Below are 18,790 nucleotides of genomic sequence, written 5' to 3' on the forward strand. Positions count from 1 at the left end.
AAAATCAAAAATGTTTAGTAAAATATCAAGTCAGAAGTGGTTCTCACACCTCTGTCCCTCATCTGCCCAGTCCTTTCCTTTAAACCAAACAAGGGCTTGTGTGCTCTCTGCACAGAAAGCCAAACTCTGACAGTAAGTATTTGCTGTGAGTTCAGTTCAGTTCAGTCACTCAGTCGTGTCTGACTCTTTGTGACCCCATGAACTGCAGCACACCAGGCCTCCCTGTCCATCACCAACTCCTGGAGTCCACCCAAACCCATGTCCATTGAGTTGATGATGCCATCCAACCATCTCATCCTCTTGTCCCCTTCTCCTCCTGCCCTCAATCTTTCCCAGCATCAGGGTCTTTTCAAATGAGTCAGCTCTTCGCATCAGGTGGCCAAAGTATTGGAGTTTCAGCTTCAACATCAGTCCTTCCAATGAACACCCAGGACTGATCTCCTTTAGGATGGACTGGTTGGATCTCCTTGCAGTCCAACGGACTCTCAAGAGTCTTCTCCAACACCACAGTTCAAAAGCATCAATTCTTCTGCACTCAACTTTCTTTATAATCCAACTCTCACATCCATACATGACCACTGGCAAAACCATAGCCTTGACTAGATGGACCTTTGTTGACAAAGTAATGTCTCTGCTTTTTAATATGCTGTCTAGGTTGGTCATAACTTTCCTTCCAAGGAACAAGTGTCTTTTAATTTCATGGCTGCAGTCACCATCTGCAGTGATTTTGGAGCCCCCCAAAATAAAGTCAGCCACTGTTTCCACTGTTTCCCCATCTATTTGCCATGAAGTGATGGGACCAGATGCCATGATCTTAGTTTTCTGAATGTTGAGCTTTAAGCCAACTTTTTCACTCTCTTCTTTCACTTTCATCAAGAGGCTCTTCTTCTTCACTTTCTGCCATAAGGGTGGTGTCATCTGCATATCTGAGGTTATTGATATTTCTCCTGGCAATCTTGATTCCAGCTTGTGCTTCCTCCAGCCCAGTGTTTCTCATGAGGTACTCTGCATATAAGTTAAATAAGCAGGGTGATAATATACAGCCTTGACATACTCCTTTTCCTATTTGGAACCAGTCTGTTGTTCCATGTTCAGTTCTAACTGTTGCTTCCTGACCTGCATACAGGTTTCTCAAGAGCAAGGGTTTATTGCAGGCGCCAGGAAAGGGAGTGGGAGAGAAACCTCAGATCCTCTCCAACCTGGTCTTCCTTTTAAAAGGCAAGAACAAAGAGGCTGGGGTTAGGACCTTCCCTAGTGCTCCAGTGCTTAGGACTCGGCGCTTTCACTACACGGGGTTTGGGCTCAATCCCTGGTTAAGAACTAAGATCCCACATGCTGTTTGGTGTGGCCAAAAAAAAAAAAAATACTGGAGTTAATTGTCTTGTGACATTTGTTAATCACATTTTCAGAAGTCAGGATGTCTAAGGTTTCTGAGTCTTTGGCCAGCTGATCCTGGGGAGGGGATGATCTGTTAGCTCATCTTGCCCTGGAGAAACAACCTGAGTGCTTTAAGGATGTTATCCACAGGAGCACTTGTAGTCCTCTGACTCTGGTTGATTAGTGTTCAGACAGCACAGGATTGGGAGAAGGCAATGGCACCCCACTCCAGTATTCTTGCCCTGGAAAATCCCATGGACAGAGGAGCCTGGTAGGCTGCAGTCCATGGGGTCGCTAAGAGTTGGACACGACTGAGCGACTTCACTTTCACTTTTCACTTTCATGCATTGGAGAAGGAAATGGCAACCCACTCCAGTGTTCTTGCCTGGAGAATCCCAGGGACGGGGGAACCGGTGGGCTGCCGTCTATGGGGTCGCACAGAGTCAGACACAACTGAAGCGACTTAGCAGCAGCAGCAGTAGCAGCATAGGATTGAGGTCAGAAGGGATGAGAAAGGGAAAAAAGATTTTTTAAAAAATGTTCTACCGCTGTTAAGATTTATGTCTGCTTTATCTTTACTTATTTATTTATTTTTAAATTTTTTGGCCACACTGCTCAGCACGTGGGATCTTAGTTCCTCAACCAGGGATTGAACCTTCCCCCTATGCAGTGGAAGTGCAGAGTGTTCGACTGCCAGGGACTCCCCGGGGAAAAAAAAGATTTTAATAGGTTAATCATAAAGTCAGTAGGGGAATTCAGTTTTAGGGGGACTAAACATGTAAACACTAACTTACTAACATGTAAACACTGATACTAGTTTTTTTGTGTGTGTGTCCTTTCAGAGAATTTTTTTAGCTCATGTTCATTGGAAGGATGATTGGGAAAAAAATGTTTAATGAGGCTCATTAGGAGGGTGATAATGAACAGAAATGTCAAGATGCTGATCAAAGAGAATGTGTGCAACACTGATGATTTGCTGGTGTTTCTGAGGAGAGGAGAGTGGGGGTCAGAATAAAAACCTGGCTTCCATGCACCACTGTCGTGGGCTATCATGGCCAGCTTGTACTCATATGACTTTGTCATTTTAACTGTCAGGTGAGGGGCAGAAGAAAGTTAGTCTCCTCCCACGTTCCCCACTCTCTCCCTCCCTCCCCTGAACTGGACTCAGCTTGTGGAACTTGAGGGCTAGCTGCTTCTCAGATACCCAGAATCCCAGCAGCACAGGATGCCAGATCTAGAGGGCCCTGCCTTCCTGTCCTTTTTATTTTTCACATGACATACCAGAACCAAGGCCACCTGTTCGGTCATGGAGTAAAACTGACTCTCTGGACATGTGTTCCTTCTGCTTCCCCAAAGGATCAGTGATTGCAAAGGCACAGCTGGTGATAGGATATGACTTTAAAGACAAGTGCCTGTTCTGTGAAGTCTGTTTCTTACTAGCCATTGACTAGAGTGAAATGTGAGTTGATGCTGGGAATGATGTGATACCCTGCGTGGCTGCAGAGGGAGAGCAGGAGAGGGTTTTTCTGGTGGACAAGTGGAGGGAGGGAGTTGGTTTGACTCATCAGAATTCTTTCCAAGTCTCTGCCACCATTTTTGTGGTCTTGGTCAAGATCATGGAACTATTCTGGGCCTCTTTTTTTTTTTTCTTTATAAATCTGTAAATTAGATGCATCAAATTAAGGTTATTTTCTTTTTTTTAAATTTTTTTTTCCATTTATTTTTATTAGTTGGAGGCTAATTACTTTACACTATTGTAGTGGTTTTTGTCATACATTGACATGAATCAGCCATGGATTTACATGTATTCCCCATCCCGATCCCCCCTCCCACCTCCCTCTCCACCCGATTCCTCTGGGTCTTCCCAGTGCACCAGGCCTGAGCACTTGTCTCATGCATCCAGCCTGGGCTAAGGTTACTTTCAAATCTAGTAAGCTACTGGAGTCAGTACTTGACAAGTTGAGACATGTTTGAGGATTTCTTTATTTAGTAATTAGACCTTAGTGTTGGATCATTACAATTGTAAAGAATTAAGTGGCAACATTGGTGGTTTTGTACAGAGTAGGACCATATCCCAGGCATTCTTCTGGTACTGAGAATGATATTTTATTCTTTCCTTCACTGGGATATCTTTTTCACCAACACCTGGAATTCTTCGAAACTAACTTCTCCATCTCCATTCTTGTCTAGTTCTTCAAAAAGCTCATCAAGGGTGCTTGGACCCTGGTTTTAGACAAAAAGGAGGGAATAGAAGAGGGGGAGAAACAAATCAGTTACTGCTGCACATTAAATTAGAGACACTGCGTGGATGTTCCAAGAAGGCAACTGTCACATGTTACAGTTACTGTTACATGTTACAGTCACATGTTACTGACTGTGAGAGATGAAGAAAAAACAACTTTAGTTGTAGCATTGCTTCATTTCACAGAGCTGGCTACCCACCCCCCTATTAAAAACAACAACCAACTATATCACATTTATTATTTTGAAATTAATAATATATATTTAAAAATATTTGGTTTCCTTTGTAATCTAAATCATTCTTTTGAGAAGTCCCAGGGCTTCACTTGGCTGCCGAGGGGCCCTGCTCTAAGGTTTCCCTGAGAGCTGGTTTGGCATCCAGCTCCAGGGCTGAGCCAGCATATGACCAGGGGCTTGCTGTGGGCCAGCTCTGTGACAAAGCTTCCTTAGCTGTGTAATTCTCCCAGCTGCCTTGTGGGGGAGATCCACTTTACAGATGAGAAAACAGGCTTTGAGACGGCTACTGACTTGCCCAGGGCTCCCAGCTGTTAAAAGGGGATTGGGGTTCAAACACTGACTCTAGAGCTCAACCTCTTGATTAGCAAGCATCCCATTTTTCTCCCCAAATCGTGTGTTGCAGCCCACTTCTACGCAAGGTGACTTTGGCTCAGTGGTTCTTAAACCAGGTAGGTAGGCTTGTTGACTGTAATAAACCCAAGTTGATTGGTGGTCTTACCCAGAGCTTCCAGTTCACTAGGCTTGGAGTCAGATCTGAGAATCTATATTTCCAACAAGTTCCTGGGCAGTGCTGATGCTGAGAACCAACCACTCAGAGAACCACTGCTTGTTATCAGAACATCAGATCATGTTCAGCCCGACTCCCTTTTGACTACTGGTATTGCTGTAGTGACTTAAGCAGACTTAATTTTGTCCCTGCTGTAGGGGTGGAAAAATTTCCCTCCTTTCCTTCTGGGTTCTTTGGCTGGTCTATTAATTAAATAGACACAGACAGATTAACAGGAGAAAAACAAGTTTAATTATATACGTATGGGGTGCCCCATAAAAATTTGAGACCCAAAGGGCAACCAGGTAACTGAGGCTTATATAACATCCTGAGCTAAGGATACAGAGGGAAGGAAGGCCATTCGTAGGAAGGTAGAGATGTTTGGAAAACAAAAGTTTAGCCTGTTATACAGATACATTTCTAAGGAAAAAAGGAATCTATAGCAAGAACTCTCTTCCTGGGACAGGCTTCCCTTTCCAATGTAAATTTAGGCAGTTGAGTGGGAGGTAAAGAGCTTTCCTTGAATCTTCCGGGTTTTGATTCCTGTTAGTTCAAAATAATCTCCATGCTTAAGTGATATATTTTGGGGAGACTTGTTCTGAACCCCTTCACTACCATAAAACTCAAATCATAAAACCATTACCACTCTGAATTTAAGGTAAGGAGTCTCTTTGGCAAAATGGCATCCAGGAAACCTATTGAAATAGCAGTTTAGTTTGTAAGTCAGCTTCAAAAATTTTTTTTGAATTCTTGTAGAAAACACATAAGATAACATTCCCCATCTTAACTATTTTTAAGTATACAGTTCAGTAATGTTAAGTATATTCACATTGTTGTGCAGCCAATCTCTACATCAAGGTATGTTTTAACCCCTAAGATTCCTACAAAGACATTTGACACTTAGCTATGCTCACAAGACCGAACTTATAAGTTAGCTATTCAACATCTGTTTTACAAAAAGTCTGTATGGAAATACAGTCAGTACATGACTTCATATGTAGATTTTTCACAACTTACCACTAGTCTTTCTGCCTTTATCCAAATTAGAAAAGTCATATGTGCTTTTTATAGGAAATACATAAAATATAGAAAAATACAGAAAAGTTCACCAATCTTACCTTTAAAAACAACTTGACTAGATTGCCTAGGCTTTCCTGTCAGATTATTATTTTTCTTCTTTTTCTTATTTTTTAAAATTATTCCTATTATTTTTTTTCTTCCTTTTGGAAAAATTTAAGAGTTTTTTGAAGAGTTAAATCTTTCTCAGAAACGTTTGTTTTTAATTAGAAACTCTTTTTCTGCTAGTGCCTTTAACTTTTAAAAAGTTATTTCACGTTTTAACTGTAAGAAAATTGATTATAAGGTCATCAAATTCAGCTACTTCGCTTTTTAGTACTAAAAACAGAAACCTCAACAACTAAAACTAGAAACCTCACATGTCATATTGGCAAAAGGGACATTTCTGGTTAAAATACGAGAACCAGATCCTGAAGTTAGAGCTAAATAGGGATCAAGTCAAATGTAACAGTTAGTTGCACAGTTGCTTCCATTTTGAAGATGAGTTTTAGTTCCAAGGGAAAGAAAGGGTATAGGAGCAAGGAGAATCAGTTTTTCCCTGTTTCTTATTGCCTGTAGATGCGTTTTGATTTTGACAACTCTGGGATGGTTTTGATGAGAAACTTTATGGCTGGGGAAATGTAATCCTTTCCTGAAAGTTTAGAAATGTATTGTTGCTCATTAACACAAACTTAGGTGCTTAACACAAACTAACACAAATGTAAATGCTTTTGAAATAGAAATGGGTGTTGCAGGAGGGCAATTTATTAGCATGAAGCCGGTTTCCTTAACAGATTGCCAAGTAAGTGTTGGTCTAGTTGAGAGATCCTACCTATAACAGAGAAGCACATCCAAGTCCATCTTCTATAATTGTACAGGTCTCTTTGTTTTCCTAAAGCTTGACACAGAGGTGCCGAACCCAGACTGAAGGACTTAGTATGTTTGCTTGGCAACCTGGGGGTCTTCCAAACCTATCTTAGTAAAAGTACAATTGTGGCTTTGTTTACTATGACTGGGCACCTCGGGAATTGTGTGTCAAGGCTGGGGGCAATAGACGGCCAAGCCCGTTCTTTCTAGGAGCTTGCCATCTGAAATGTAGCCTGCCCCGTAGGAGGAAGGCACGCATTCAAGTGTCCTCTCTCAGGCGATGCCCACACCTTGGCTGCTGGCTGCTCTGCTCCACATGGAGCTCTGATCAGTGGCATCGAGGACCTTAGCCTCTCCCTGAGTCCTCTCTTCTCCCCGCCCTTCCCACCATCCCTGCCCCGTCAGCGGACACTGTGATGCTGCACTCACCTTCAGTAAACTGGGGAATTCCGTCTGAATCAATAGCTTCAGCTCCTCCTTGGACAGTTGGTTTGGATCACCTTCTTTGGCTGCATATTTTTCGAAAATGCTCTTCAGTTCTTCCGGAGACTTTTTGGCACTCATTTTGGTGTCCTGTAAATTGGGAAAACAATGAACTTATCAGAAAGCTGGAGTATTTTATACTGATGATAGCCAGCAGGAGTTGAGGGCTTTTGGGCAAGGTGAGAGAGAATAAACAAAAGGGGAGGGGAGGAGATAAAAAGGAGGAGGAGGGTGGGAGCTGTGGAAATGGCAATGTACCAGTGATTGCTAATGTGTTTTTAAAATAATCATCTTAGATAGTATGTGAAATGTCTGTTCTTAAGAGTACATCTTTTAGAAGATAGGCTTTGAAGTCAAATACTTTTACTAGTAATTATGACATTCTTCACTTGTACCTGATCTGCACACCGTAGGCTGTGTTCTTAAAGAAACCTGACCACAGCTTCTAGCCTCTTAAGTTACTGGTAATATCTTTAGATGGCACAAATCCACTTTTTCTCTAGACCATGATCTTTCACACCATTCTGAAAGGAAGCAGAAGGAACTACAGGTAGTACCAGAAGCACTCTTACCTGGCCGTTCAGCAGTCAGGCAGCTAGGAGAGCCAAATGGAAGTGTGAGGAGCTGAGCCGGGTCCTGTGACTTTTATAGTCTTAACAGGCACACCACCCTGATTGTGAAATTTTCCTTTTGTTTACCATTTAAGGGTAATTATTAATGGTCTTTGAAACCCAGTCTTAAAACTGCATGAACTTCATAATTAAGGGCAAGATCCAATAAAGGGCCACCTTGATAGTTACTTAATGGTTCAGAGTCCCAAGAGTACGCTTGGATTCTTTACTCCTTAGATTATATTTTCTCTCCAAAGTGGAATTAGGATATTTTCTCACTGTTCGTATTTCAGAAAGCTCAAATATGGAGGGTTGTTTTTTTTTAATTTAGTTTCCTATTTATTTATTTTCCTATTTATTTTTGAAAAAACAATTTTCAAAATAATTATTCCTATAAATTATTTTCCTATTTATTTTTGAAAAAAATAATTTTCTGTACATTAAGAAAAAATGCTGAAATGAAAGATCAAATACGAAATAGTTTGAAAAATTTCTTTATAGCCTTTAAAGTCCCTTTGTATTTATTTTTTACAAAGTTTATTCTAAAATGTATAATGGTTTCCAAGACAATACTTTATTCTAGTTATAGATGGCAACAGATGTTATGGCAAGGAATTCACATGTTTACGCAGAAATGGAACTAAGGGTCATCATTGCCTCAGGTGCAAGAGACAGTTTACTTTTTTCCGGATTTCTTAATTCTACCCATGACCAGGGGGCCTTTCCCCGATGCCTTAGCTTTTAGCTCTTATTTTTAGTTTCTTCTGCTCCTCCTTCTGCTTCTGCTTGAATGCCTTATCTCGCCCATCTCCTTGGCTTGCTTCTTGGGCTGCTTCAGGGGCTTCTTCTTGCCACCTTCGCGGCCCGACATGGCGCCTGCCGCCCCTTCCCCAGACCCTGCCACCGGAAGCGGCTTAAATTTTTGAATAATAATGAGTAAAGTATCATCAAGAAGCAGGTTTAAGAAGTGGGTGGGGGGGAAGATACACAATAATTTGTGGTTTCATTTGGCAAAGCAGTATTGCCGAGTAGCATGGTCTTTTTTTCAACTTTTTCATTATTTATTGTTCCCATATGTGCTTTTTATTTCTTCATTGCTTTTCCTTGCCAAATCTATTTTGTTAATCATTCTAAAAACTTGTGAAAACAGTTGACTTACTTTTATTCAATTGGAATTACTTAAAACTTTTGGAACTGCCAAATTTAAATTTGGTAACTTAATTTTATTTCTCTTGGAAAGAGTTTCATGAAAGAATTAGGACATTTCCCAGGAACATTATTCCAATACTGATCGTAACTCACAAGAAGGGGTTCCAGATCAACTTTAAAAGCACTTACAAGCATTTAAATACTTGTATACATCCATACTTTTATGGACCTTTTCTATTTTTTATTTATTTTTCTCTGACCCTTTGTTAATTATGTACAGATTCAAGATTGAAATATTGCACTATACTTCTCTGTATGCTTTTCAGTTCTAAAATTCTAAGGCCTTATTTACCTTGAAGAACAAATGTGAAATCTTATGTATAGAGATTCTTGAAAGCTTCCACCAATCCTGAGACTTGATCATTCCATGCATTTTAGCTGTCTTGTGTATGTTATTCTAGCCTTTATTACAGATTATTTGACTATGGTATGCATCAGTGGGGTCCCCTGTGGCTCAGATGGTAAAGCATCTGCCTGCAATGCAGGAGACGTTGGGTTTGATGCCTGGGTTGGGAGGATCCCCTGGAGAAGGGCATGGCAACCTACTCCAGTATTCTTGCCTGGAGAATTCCATGGATAGGGGAGCCTGGCAGACTACAGTCCATGGGGTTGCAAAGAGTTGGACATGGCTGAGTGACTGAGACACTTCCATGCATAATACTGACTGTGTGCTAACTCACTTCGTAAAGACAGGCATTTTGCTTTTACTTGTAAAATATAAAAAAATAGTGTTCTGATTTTGGTAATGTATTTTAATCAAGATTTTAGAGAATTTCTCAGGTTTTTATAGTTATGCTCTGTTTTACCTGGGAGGAAGGAGGCTTTTGTTGAATGATTATGAGAAGAAATATGTTTTTCATATAACACATTTTTTTTTAAAAAAAATTCAAATCTACAGAAAATTTTTAAGAAAAGTCAATGAATACCAACCCAACTTTTGCTCAGATTTACTAATTGCTAACATTTCCACATTTGCTTTCTTTTTCTATGGACAACCCTTCCCACCTCAACCATTTTAGAATCAGTTACAGATATCCAGACATCCACTAGATACCTCAGCATCTTGTTTACTAAGGGCAAGGCCATCCTCCTGCACAACCACAGTGCCATTCATTATCACAGCCTGTATTCACATCTTGTCAATTGTTGATATAGCATCTTAAATCATCTGTTCTCTCAAATTAGCACTTGTGAGCTAAAATCAACATGGTAATTGTTTTATTTCTTGAGTCTATATTGAAGAAATGATTTTTAAAAATATTTACTTCGTTCCCCTTGTGGCATGCGGGATCTTTTCCTTGTGGCACATGGGATCTGTTTCCCTGACCAGGGATTGAACCTGGGCCCTCTGCATTGGGAACACAGAGTCTTAGCCCCTGGACCACCAGGGACATCCCAAAGAAATGATTTTAATAATTATATATGATCTTAATAACAGTATATCTATATGATTTTAACAAGTATATATTGTATGACATAATATATATTATCTATAACACATGCCATATTGTATATATTACACATGTGTGAGCGTGTGTATATATAAAACTAACTCTTAAGAAAAACATTTGAAACAGTATTGGTTAACAATCTTTTAGGCTTCATATCTCTAGTTTCAAGGGAGGACCTCTGATTAAAATAGGCCCAGTGCTGCTTGTTGTCAGAAGTTAGGCTTGTGGTAAACGCTGATGGAGGGTTTGGCTTCCCTGGTGGCTCAGTGGTAAAGAATCCTCCTGCCAATGCAGGAGATGTGGGTTTGATCCCTGGGTTGGGAAGATCCCCTAGAGAAGGAAATGGCAACCCACTCCAGTGTTCTTGCCTGGAAAATCCCATGGACAGAGGAGCCTGGTGGGCTACAGTCCATGGGGTCGCAAAAGAGTCAGACACGACTTAGCGACTAAACAGCAAATGCTAACAGAACTGGAAAAACACCCCATTGATCCTCTTGTATTGTTACTTGCTCACCTCTGCCAGTGACCTCTCTTGTCTCTTATTTTTCTCTTCACCTGTAGACTCAAGCTTGGGGGTGAACCTGAAGTGGGAAACATGAAATCCACCAATAAATATTCTTATGAAACATTAACTAATAATGTATGGAGATGGGCGATAAATATAGGGTGTGTTCAAAAGAGTGCATTTTGAAACCAGAGAAAGCGGAAAAAATGACAGGCACAAGATGGGTAATGGAAAAATGGAGAGGCAAAGGTTATTTCACCTGACTGTTCAATTGCTTGATCTTTGGACAGACTTCAGTTTTTCCTAGGAAAGCCGAGAGTAACTTATTTTACAAGCTCGGGCTACTACAGGCTTTGGTGGCCGGGTTACTCTACTCAAAGACCACAATAGCAGTGCCTCAGAGAGCACCTCTGGGCTCCCCGTAGCAAAATGGGTGTGAGGTGCTGTCTCTGGGTTCATATTGTCTTTGATGCTGAGGTTTGGAAGAGATCCTGACTTCCAGAGCACTGTTGTCCCTAAAAGGGACACGTCCATGATGGAGTTCACCTTCCACTTCCAGCCTCTGCCCTGGGTTCCTCCTAACCCATGACTATTGAAGGCTGCCTTTTTTTTTTTTAATTGGGCTTCCCTGGTGGCTCAGCTGGTAAAGAACCTGCCTGCAGTGCAGGAGACCTGGGTTCAATCCCTGGGTTGGGAAGATTCCCTGGAAAAGGAAACAGCTACCCAACTCCAGTATTCTGGCCTAGAGAATTCCATGAACTGTATAGTCCATGGGGTTGCAAAGAGTTGGACACAGCTGAGTGACTTTCTTTCTTTTTTTTAATTAAAAAATTATTTACTTAGTTTATTTTTTGTTCTACTGAGTATTTATTGCTGCATGGGCTTTTCTGTAACTGCGATGAGTAGGGGGCTGTTCTCTAGTTGTGGTGCTCAAACATGTCATTGCAGTGGCTTTTCTTGTTGTTGAGCACGGGCTCTAGGCTAGTGGGCTTCAGTAGTTGTGGTTCTAGAGCGCAGGCTCAGCAGTTGTATCCATGGGCTTAGTTGCTCCACTAAGCCCATGGCATGTAGGATCTTCCTGGACCAGGGATTGAACCCGTGTCTCCTGCATTGGCAGGTGGATTCTTTACCACTGAGCCACCAGGGAAGCTGCCTCCACACATGACCTGTTAGCTCCAGAAGTCCTACAGCATCCCTGCGAAGTGGATGCTCGTGTATGGAGATGGGCAAGGACCCAGTCAAGGTCGCATCACTGGGAACTGGCAGAGCTGGGATTTAAGTCCAAGGCCAGGCTGCACTCTCAGCCACCATGCCACCTGCCCAGTCTCAGGAGTAGGCTTCTGTGAGGAAAGCTGGTCAACAGTGTTAGTGTGAGGCTCAGAGGTAGGACTTAGACTTGTGTCATAATCACACCTGAAAGTATGAGTCTTCTTTTCCTGGTGTAAATAACAGACCTTCTTTACTGATGGAAAAAAACAGATTTCAAAAGCTGGAAAATATGTACATGTTTCTAAGACTGCTCGATACTTTCTTCATTATAGATTCCGTCCTCACAGTGCCCTGAGGCTGCAGGAAAGTGCTGGCCCTGTATCACGTGTATCAGGTGGGAGTTGGGCTTGGGCCCAGTGTGCCTCAGGCTCAGAACAGCCCACTGCCCCTCCCCTTCTGTCTGCAACTTGATCTCAGAGACTCTCTACTCCATGTAGGCTCACTGACCAGTCCCTGGGCCTCCTCTGTTAATTTTTAATTAAAATTCAGGGAGATTTAATGATGGAGTGCTTGATCCGAACCTGACACTGTGCTGAACTCTGGTGGAGCTAAAAAAAGATCTAGTCCTTGTGTGTGAGAAGGCCATACTTTAGTTTCTGAGAGGAGATGCATATATGAAATGATTGAAGAGGTTAAAGTTGTATACAGTAAAGGACTATATTAGATTCCTGTCACTGCTGTAACAGATTACCACCAATGTAGTGACAACTTTACTTTTTTTACAGGTCTGGAGCTCAGAAGTGGGTTGGTAGAGTTGCATTTCTTCTGGTGGCTCTAGGAGAAAATCTATTTCTTTGCCTTTTCCAGTTTCTAGAGACTGCCTGCTCATGGCCCTTTCCTCCATTTTTAAAGCCAACCATGTGGCCTCTTCCAACCTCCCTCTTTCCCTTTCACTCTGACCTCTGTTTTATTGTTACATCTCCATCTCTGATTCTGACCCTCCTGCTTCCTCTTATGAAGACCTTGTGGTTACATTGGGCCTACCCAGATAACCCCAGGTAATCGTCCCATCTCAGAAGCCTTAATTAATCAGGCTTGCAAAATCCCTTTTGACATGGAAGGCAACATATTCATAGTTTCTGGGGACTAGGACTTGGACATCTTTGGGAAGCCATTATTCAGCCTACCGCTTACTTGAAATGAATTAGCAATGTGTAGGTCATTTCTTTGATAGGGTGAGCATAACATTGGTATTAAGTATGGTGTGATAAGGAGAACTGGAAGGTGCCCCTAAAGCATGAGCCCATGTGGGATGGTGGGGAGCAGCCATCTCAGGGGAAGTAGTGAAGAGGCAATATGTATGTAGTAGAGTTGTAGGGACAGAAGCAGAGGTGCCATTGGCCATGGACTTGTCCAAGCTGAGGTAGAAACCATAAGTTAGAATATGTAGGAAGAGCATAGATGGTTCCTGAATGAGGTGGAACTTGAGTGTCACATGGGAGGCTTTATATTTGATCTGCAATGATGGAGGCTGTTATAGCTGGCTAGCTACTGGAGACGATCTGCTGGGAGATAGCCTCCCCGAGTGTCCTCAGATGAAATGTCCAGAGGCCAGGGACATGGGAGAAGCTGGGCTTACCAGGGCTCTGTCAGGTAGGTCAGAAGGCTTGCATTCTTTCTCACACTGCCATTTAAAAATTCCATCTTTGGGAATTCCCTGGTGGTCCAGTGGTTAGGACTCTGTGCTTTCACTGCTGAGGGCCTGGGTTCAATCCCTGGTTGGGGAACTAAGATCCACAAGCCATGCAGTGTGGCCAAAAAAAAAAAAGGAATTTCATTTTTGATAAGGGAGTCTAACTTCCCTAGACTTTCTTGTGTAAGGCACTCAGGACTCCCGAAGTCTTAAACACATTACACTTTTATCATAGGCTACAGAAACTTTGGTAAAAGTTAATTAGGGCCATGTTTATCCTTACATGACACTTTTACATTTCCTAAAGCTTTATCACCGCCAATATTCGTTACTTATTGATCTTTTTTTATTTTTCTTCTGGTCTGTGGCTCCGTTCCAAGAAAGGATGGATCTATAGTGGGGATCATGTGACAGCTTGTATTTAGGCAAGCTCAGAATGGGCAAAGGCGACCCTTTTTGCAACGGTAGAAGCCTTTTCCTCTTAGATGCAAAATCTAGGGTATTTTGGAAATGTTGGGGATTAAACTAAAGGATTTCTGAGATTCTTTTCTTTAACCACCCTAGTAATGATAAAAGATATGTTCTCCTATTTCTTCAGGCTTTTTGTGGAAGGAATGCCAGGAACAAAGATGGTTTCCTTAATTTTGTTGCTGAATCCGGTCACCTGTAACCTGAGAGGCAGTCTTATTGTCATCTTTAGATCTGGTAGGACAGCCTGACAACTTTGCAAGGCAGATGGCTGGGCCCGGTGTGGCCAGGAATGCCCTGTGTCTCTGCCTTCCCTGGCTGTTCCCTTCTGGTGTGTTTGTGTCCCCCAGCTGGTGCCTGGCCTGGATGCTCTTCTAGTGAGTGTATGATGGGCATCCACTGGATGAGGCCTCCTGTCGGTTCTCGCTCTGCTTTTCTTCTTTCAATGCTGTTCAGGGCATCATTCAGAGTTGGAAAACTACTTCCATCCGCTCCCCCATCTTTTCTATAACATTTTCTTGGCCTCTCCAGTGGTTTCTATGGTAGCACATTTTAATTGGAGGGTCACCATGGCAGTTACACCTTGGGATTTCTTTCTGTGCTATCATTTTAGGAGAAGGTCTTACTTATTGCTATGAAAACAGTGGGGATAATGTGAACAAATACCCTAGTGGAAGGCCTACATGATATATTGTGAAATTGGGCCTTCACATTTGGGCCTTCAATTTGTATTTTCGTTAAAGTAATGCTGTGTTCAAAGTTGAAAGAGCCAACAATTGCAAAAAGTCTATAATGAAAAAATTCAGTAATCCGCACCTTCTCTTTACCACCCTCAACTCTTATAGCTGTTTCTCTTGATATTTACCTTCATGTATCTAAGTAATATTCTTATATTGCTCTTTCAGGAATTTCCAGACTTCCCCCTATGTTGGAGGAATATTTAAGACCCTTAGGCAGCCCTGTGCCCACTGCATTTAGCTTTTGGAAATATCTCTTTTGGAAGTGTTTTCTGGCCTTGTGTTTGTCAGATTCATCCCAAGTAAGTAAGCAGTAAGGCAGGATTCCTGTTCTTAGTTGGGTCATTTGACACCATTCTCAGTGATTTATATCAGAACAGTCCTTGAATTCCAAACATGCTAATAACTGAAAAAAACACTCTTCCTGAGTGGAAAAACCCAGTACAGTAAGTAAGGGTGACTTGAAGCATCACATTACACTTACAAGAAGAAACCAGGGGAGTTTATTGCTGTAGTCTTTCTAAAGGATTCAGATTGTCTTCAACTGAAGTGGAAATTGAAGCTGTGAATCAGTCTAGGACTTCTTATGAGTCTGTGGCAGGTACTATAGTCTTATCTGCTCTTTTGTAGAAAATACCCAAAGGGCTGGGCACTTATTAGCAGCGCAGCTTTCTGAACTGGAAGCTAATGCCCTCTCTCACCTCACTCCCATAATACTTAATCTAGCTGTAATTAGCTGACCCAGGAAGATAGGAAAGACATGCCAAGGCCAAGAGCACTTCAGAACTGAGCGCTTCATCTGCCAAGGCATGTAGTCAAGTTTTCTTCTCCACCCCTTCCCCTCAATGACTCTTACAGTATACTGGGGCCACAGGGTTCAGGTGGTTCAGAAAGTCCTGGGGCATTGATAAGATCAGACAAGTTCTTGGAAAATTCCAGTTGTCAAGGTTTCCTGTAGAGCACTAGGTGGTAGTTAAGGTATAGAAAAAAACAAGGACAGAAAGGTTTTATGAGAGGAAACTTGAGCAATTCCATTAGAACAGGTTAAATCACCCAACTATAGTCTTTTTTAACAACTTTTAAAAGGTGAAGTAAAACCATGAGATTGTAGTGAACAGAACTGAGAAAATAGACCGATGATGAACAAGAACAGGCTTTTCATAAAAATCACGTGTTTCTGCGTTTCTGTGAATTAATCCTGAAGACAAATCTGAAATCTGAAGTTCTGAGTTCATGCAGTCCTCCATGCATCCATCCAGCGCACACCAGCTGCAGCTCCGTGTGTGCTGGGGGCTGGGAATGCAACGGGAAAAGCGAAAAGCAGCCCAGCTCCTGGAGATTCAGTCTGGCACACAAAGCAATGTTCACACAAACTGAAGGGGACACAGTGACAGGGAACATGTTGCTAGAGGACCCCAACTAGGCTGTGATGCCTGGGAGGATCAGTTCCCAGGAAGCTCAGATTGGACAGTTGAACTAAGATCTTAAAGTTAAGGATGGATTAATTTAGGAAAAGAGAGTAGGGGAGTGAGAGATGGTCAGAGTCCTCCTGGTGGCAGGAAAGAAGATGCACTTGAACTGAAGGAGGGCTCGGTGACTGGCTTGGGGTGGGAGGGTAAAGTCATGGGAAATGAGGCCGGAGGGCTCGGTGACTGGCTTGGGGTGGGAGGGTAAAGTCATGGGAAATGAGGCCGAAGGGCTCGGCTGAGCCAATACCACGTAGTCAAGGATTTTAAGCAGGAGAAATACCATGACCACTCTGCCTGCAGTGTGCAGGGTAGTGGGGGGTGTGTAAATGTGGGGTGTGGCTAGTTGGTGAGCTTTGTCCTCAGCCTGGGTGAAAGGCTATGGTAATGGGTGTAGTAGGAACTGTGTGAATGGATGCAGGAAGTCTGGAGTGGCTAAGTGGATACAACTCGACACGTTGGATGTGAGGGATGAAGGAGAGGGAGATCCAGGGTGATGCTTAGGTTTCTGAGCTATGGGATATGCTAGAATAGATGATATATATTTTTAATAAAAAGAATCGTTCTAGAGGACTTTCATGGAAGTCTAGTGGTTAAACACTCTGTGCTTCCACTGGAGGAGACACGGGTTTGATTCTTGGTCAGGGAACTAAGATCCTGCATGCTGCAGCACGGGCCAAGAAAAAGGAATCCTTCTAAAGATTTTCTGCAGATAAGTACAGTCAGCCCTCCATGTCCATGGGTTCGGCATCTGCAGATACCAATAGCTGACTGTATTAATGCCATTTGCTTTTAGAAAATCTTTAGGAAACAGAGTGGGCGGCAGGAGAGGGTTATTATTATGAGGGACATGAAGACCAACGTGGAAGGTCCCAGAAGGCCAGAACTTGAAGTGTGAACATTGACCAAAACTGAGTTTGAATAATGACAGGAGGGAGGTCATGAAGACGCTCCCAATAAATTTTGTACCTGTGATTTGAATGAAAGATGAGAAGCAGAGACGAAAAGGCAGCATACTGTGAGGAGTGTATAAAAGCATAACCGTGTTTGAATAGGAAAACTGGAAGGAATGATCGAATTTTATATTTTAGGGAACATCCTTACTCGGTGAGCATCCCCTAAAAGTAAAGCTTGAAATTTGGAAAATAATGTTTTTGCAAGATCCAAAACTGGGCTTGTTTTGTTTCCTAAGGTGATTGATATGCCGGAGCACAACCCTGGCAATTTGGGAGGAACGATGAGGCTGGGAATAAGAAGAACTGTTTTCAAAACTGAAAATTCAATATTAAGTAAGTTTCTCAGATTATTTGTTTTCTAGCTCTGCAGGCATCATTTGCAGGCCTTGCCAGGCCACAGCCCTCCTGGAGCTCTTCCATTCCACCCCCTCACCCCTTCCCTGCCTCTGCCCTCCCTGCCTCTCCTGCATCCCCGTTCCTCTCCCTGGAAGGGTTGGTAGAACACGCGTGCCTGCCCCTTCTCATTTCTTCTCCACCAGTGGGCTCATTTCTTGGCCAGTGGGCTGCTTTGTGTTTTACCCATGCTCCTGGAGATGACCCTGCACTGGGGCAGTCCTGATTCCAGCTCAATTCTTGTGAAGCCACTGTTCTCTCCACTACTTGGAAACTGGCTCCCTGTTTAACTGTTTCATGTCTGACTGCTTTGAGCCACTAAATTTCCGAACTTCTTGGGAAGGGGCAGTTATGTATCAGAAGTCTATTTCTCTGTTCCCTGAGTAGCTCCAGCATGGGACAAGGAAAATATGATGTGCCTTAGCATCTGATATTTGCTGATCTTCTATATATTGCTGATATTTGCTGATCCTGATCACAGAAATTATTCAAATTTCTGTGCAACTTTTCCCCATAAATTAAAATGATTTGAGAATAACTTGATGTAACCCCCAGCTCTTGATTCACCTTGATAAATATATCACAGTGCCTACTCTGTACCTTGTGCACTGTGCTCGATTATGGAGAATTGAGTGGTGGCCAGGACAGACCACCGCTGCTTGCCTTCCCCCCACACCCCCACCACCCCTGGGCGGATGCCGAGGCAGGAACCCAGATATCTCGGGCATCCAGCATTGTTCCTGTGAAGTTATAAGAATACCTTAGGAAAATGCCTTCTTCACCTGAAGCTTAATAAGACTAGAAATATGAGTTTCTCCTTTAAGGCTGATAAACAAACTTCTAAGAAATATAAAGCTTCCTAGCAAGAAAGAAATTTTAAAAAGGACAAGTTTCAAAGTGTACACATTTCCCTTCTCTCTCTGGATGAGAAGCCAGTGTTATAAAAAATTTTTCTCTTCATAGGTATTAGCAGAGATTCTTTGGCTTTCAGATGTTTCCAGATACTCTGAAACTTTGTTCAAATAGTGGTCTAAGAGGCAAAGATGGATGGTGGGGAATTTCATCTTTTAAAATTGTATCTGCTGTAAAAGATCAGTTATAATTGTACTAAGCTTTTTAAAAAGAGCATTGTGTTCAGTATACTTAAAATTTTTAGCTGTCTTGATGGAAATAAGACTGATTTAGGATTTGTTTTTCTTTACAGTAGACATAAAAATAGCATTGACAGTTTTTATGAATCTTAAACACATCCCAAAAACTTGTTGTTTAATTAACATCTTTTGC

General features: G+C 42.2%; 2 protein-coding genes and 2 non-coding genes across 9 annotated transcripts in view; 2 read left to right on the top strand and 2 right to left on the bottom strand.

Moving 5' to 3' along the window:
• The window catches only part of CTPS2 (CTP synthase 2), a 107,424-nt gene that overhangs the window by 51,108 nt on the left and 37,526 nt on the right, over positions 1-18,790 (top strand). For all 6 annotated transcript variants that reach the window (XM_020886770.2, XM_070462639.1, XM_070462638.1 and 3 more), the window contains exon 14: positions 17,350-17,446. In XM_020886770.2, the coding sequence (XP_020742429.2) occupies positions 17,350-17,446 (97 nt within the window). The remainder of the gene's footprint in view (positions 1-17,349; positions 17,447-18,790) is intronic.
• On the bottom strand, positions 3,343-7,466 carry S100G (S100 calcium binding protein G). Its single transcript, XM_020886774.2, has 3 exons — positions 7,381-7,466; positions 6,755-6,898; positions 3,343-3,600 (listed from the first exon to the last, which is right to left on the bottom strand). Exons 2-3 carry the CDS (start codon positions 6,887-6,889, stop codon positions 3,496-3,498), a joined length of 240 nt encoding a protein of 79 aa, XP_020742433.1. The 5' UTR covers positions 6,890-6,898; positions 7,381-7,466; the 3' UTR covers positions 3,343-3,495.
• On the bottom strand, positions 9,947-10,019 carry TRNAG-CCC (transfer RNA glycine (anticodon CCC)). Its single transcript has one exon. It is a non-coding gene; the product is annotated as a tRNA-Gly (tRNA).
• TRNAE-UUC (transfer RNA glutamic acid (anticodon UUC)) lies at positions 13,508-13,580 on the top strand. The gene has a single exon. It is a non-coding gene; the product is annotated as a tRNA-Glu (tRNA).

The sequence above is a fragment of the Odocoileus virginianus genome, unplaced genomic scaffold, assembly GCF_023699985.2.
Source record: "Odocoileus virginianus isolate 20LAN1187 ecotype Illinois unplaced genomic scaffold, Ovbor_1.2 Unplaced_Scaffold_6, whole genome shotgun sequence".
Classification (NCBI taxonomy): Eukaryota; Metazoa; Chordata; class Mammalia; order Artiodactyla; family Cervidae; genus Odocoileus; species Odocoileus virginianus.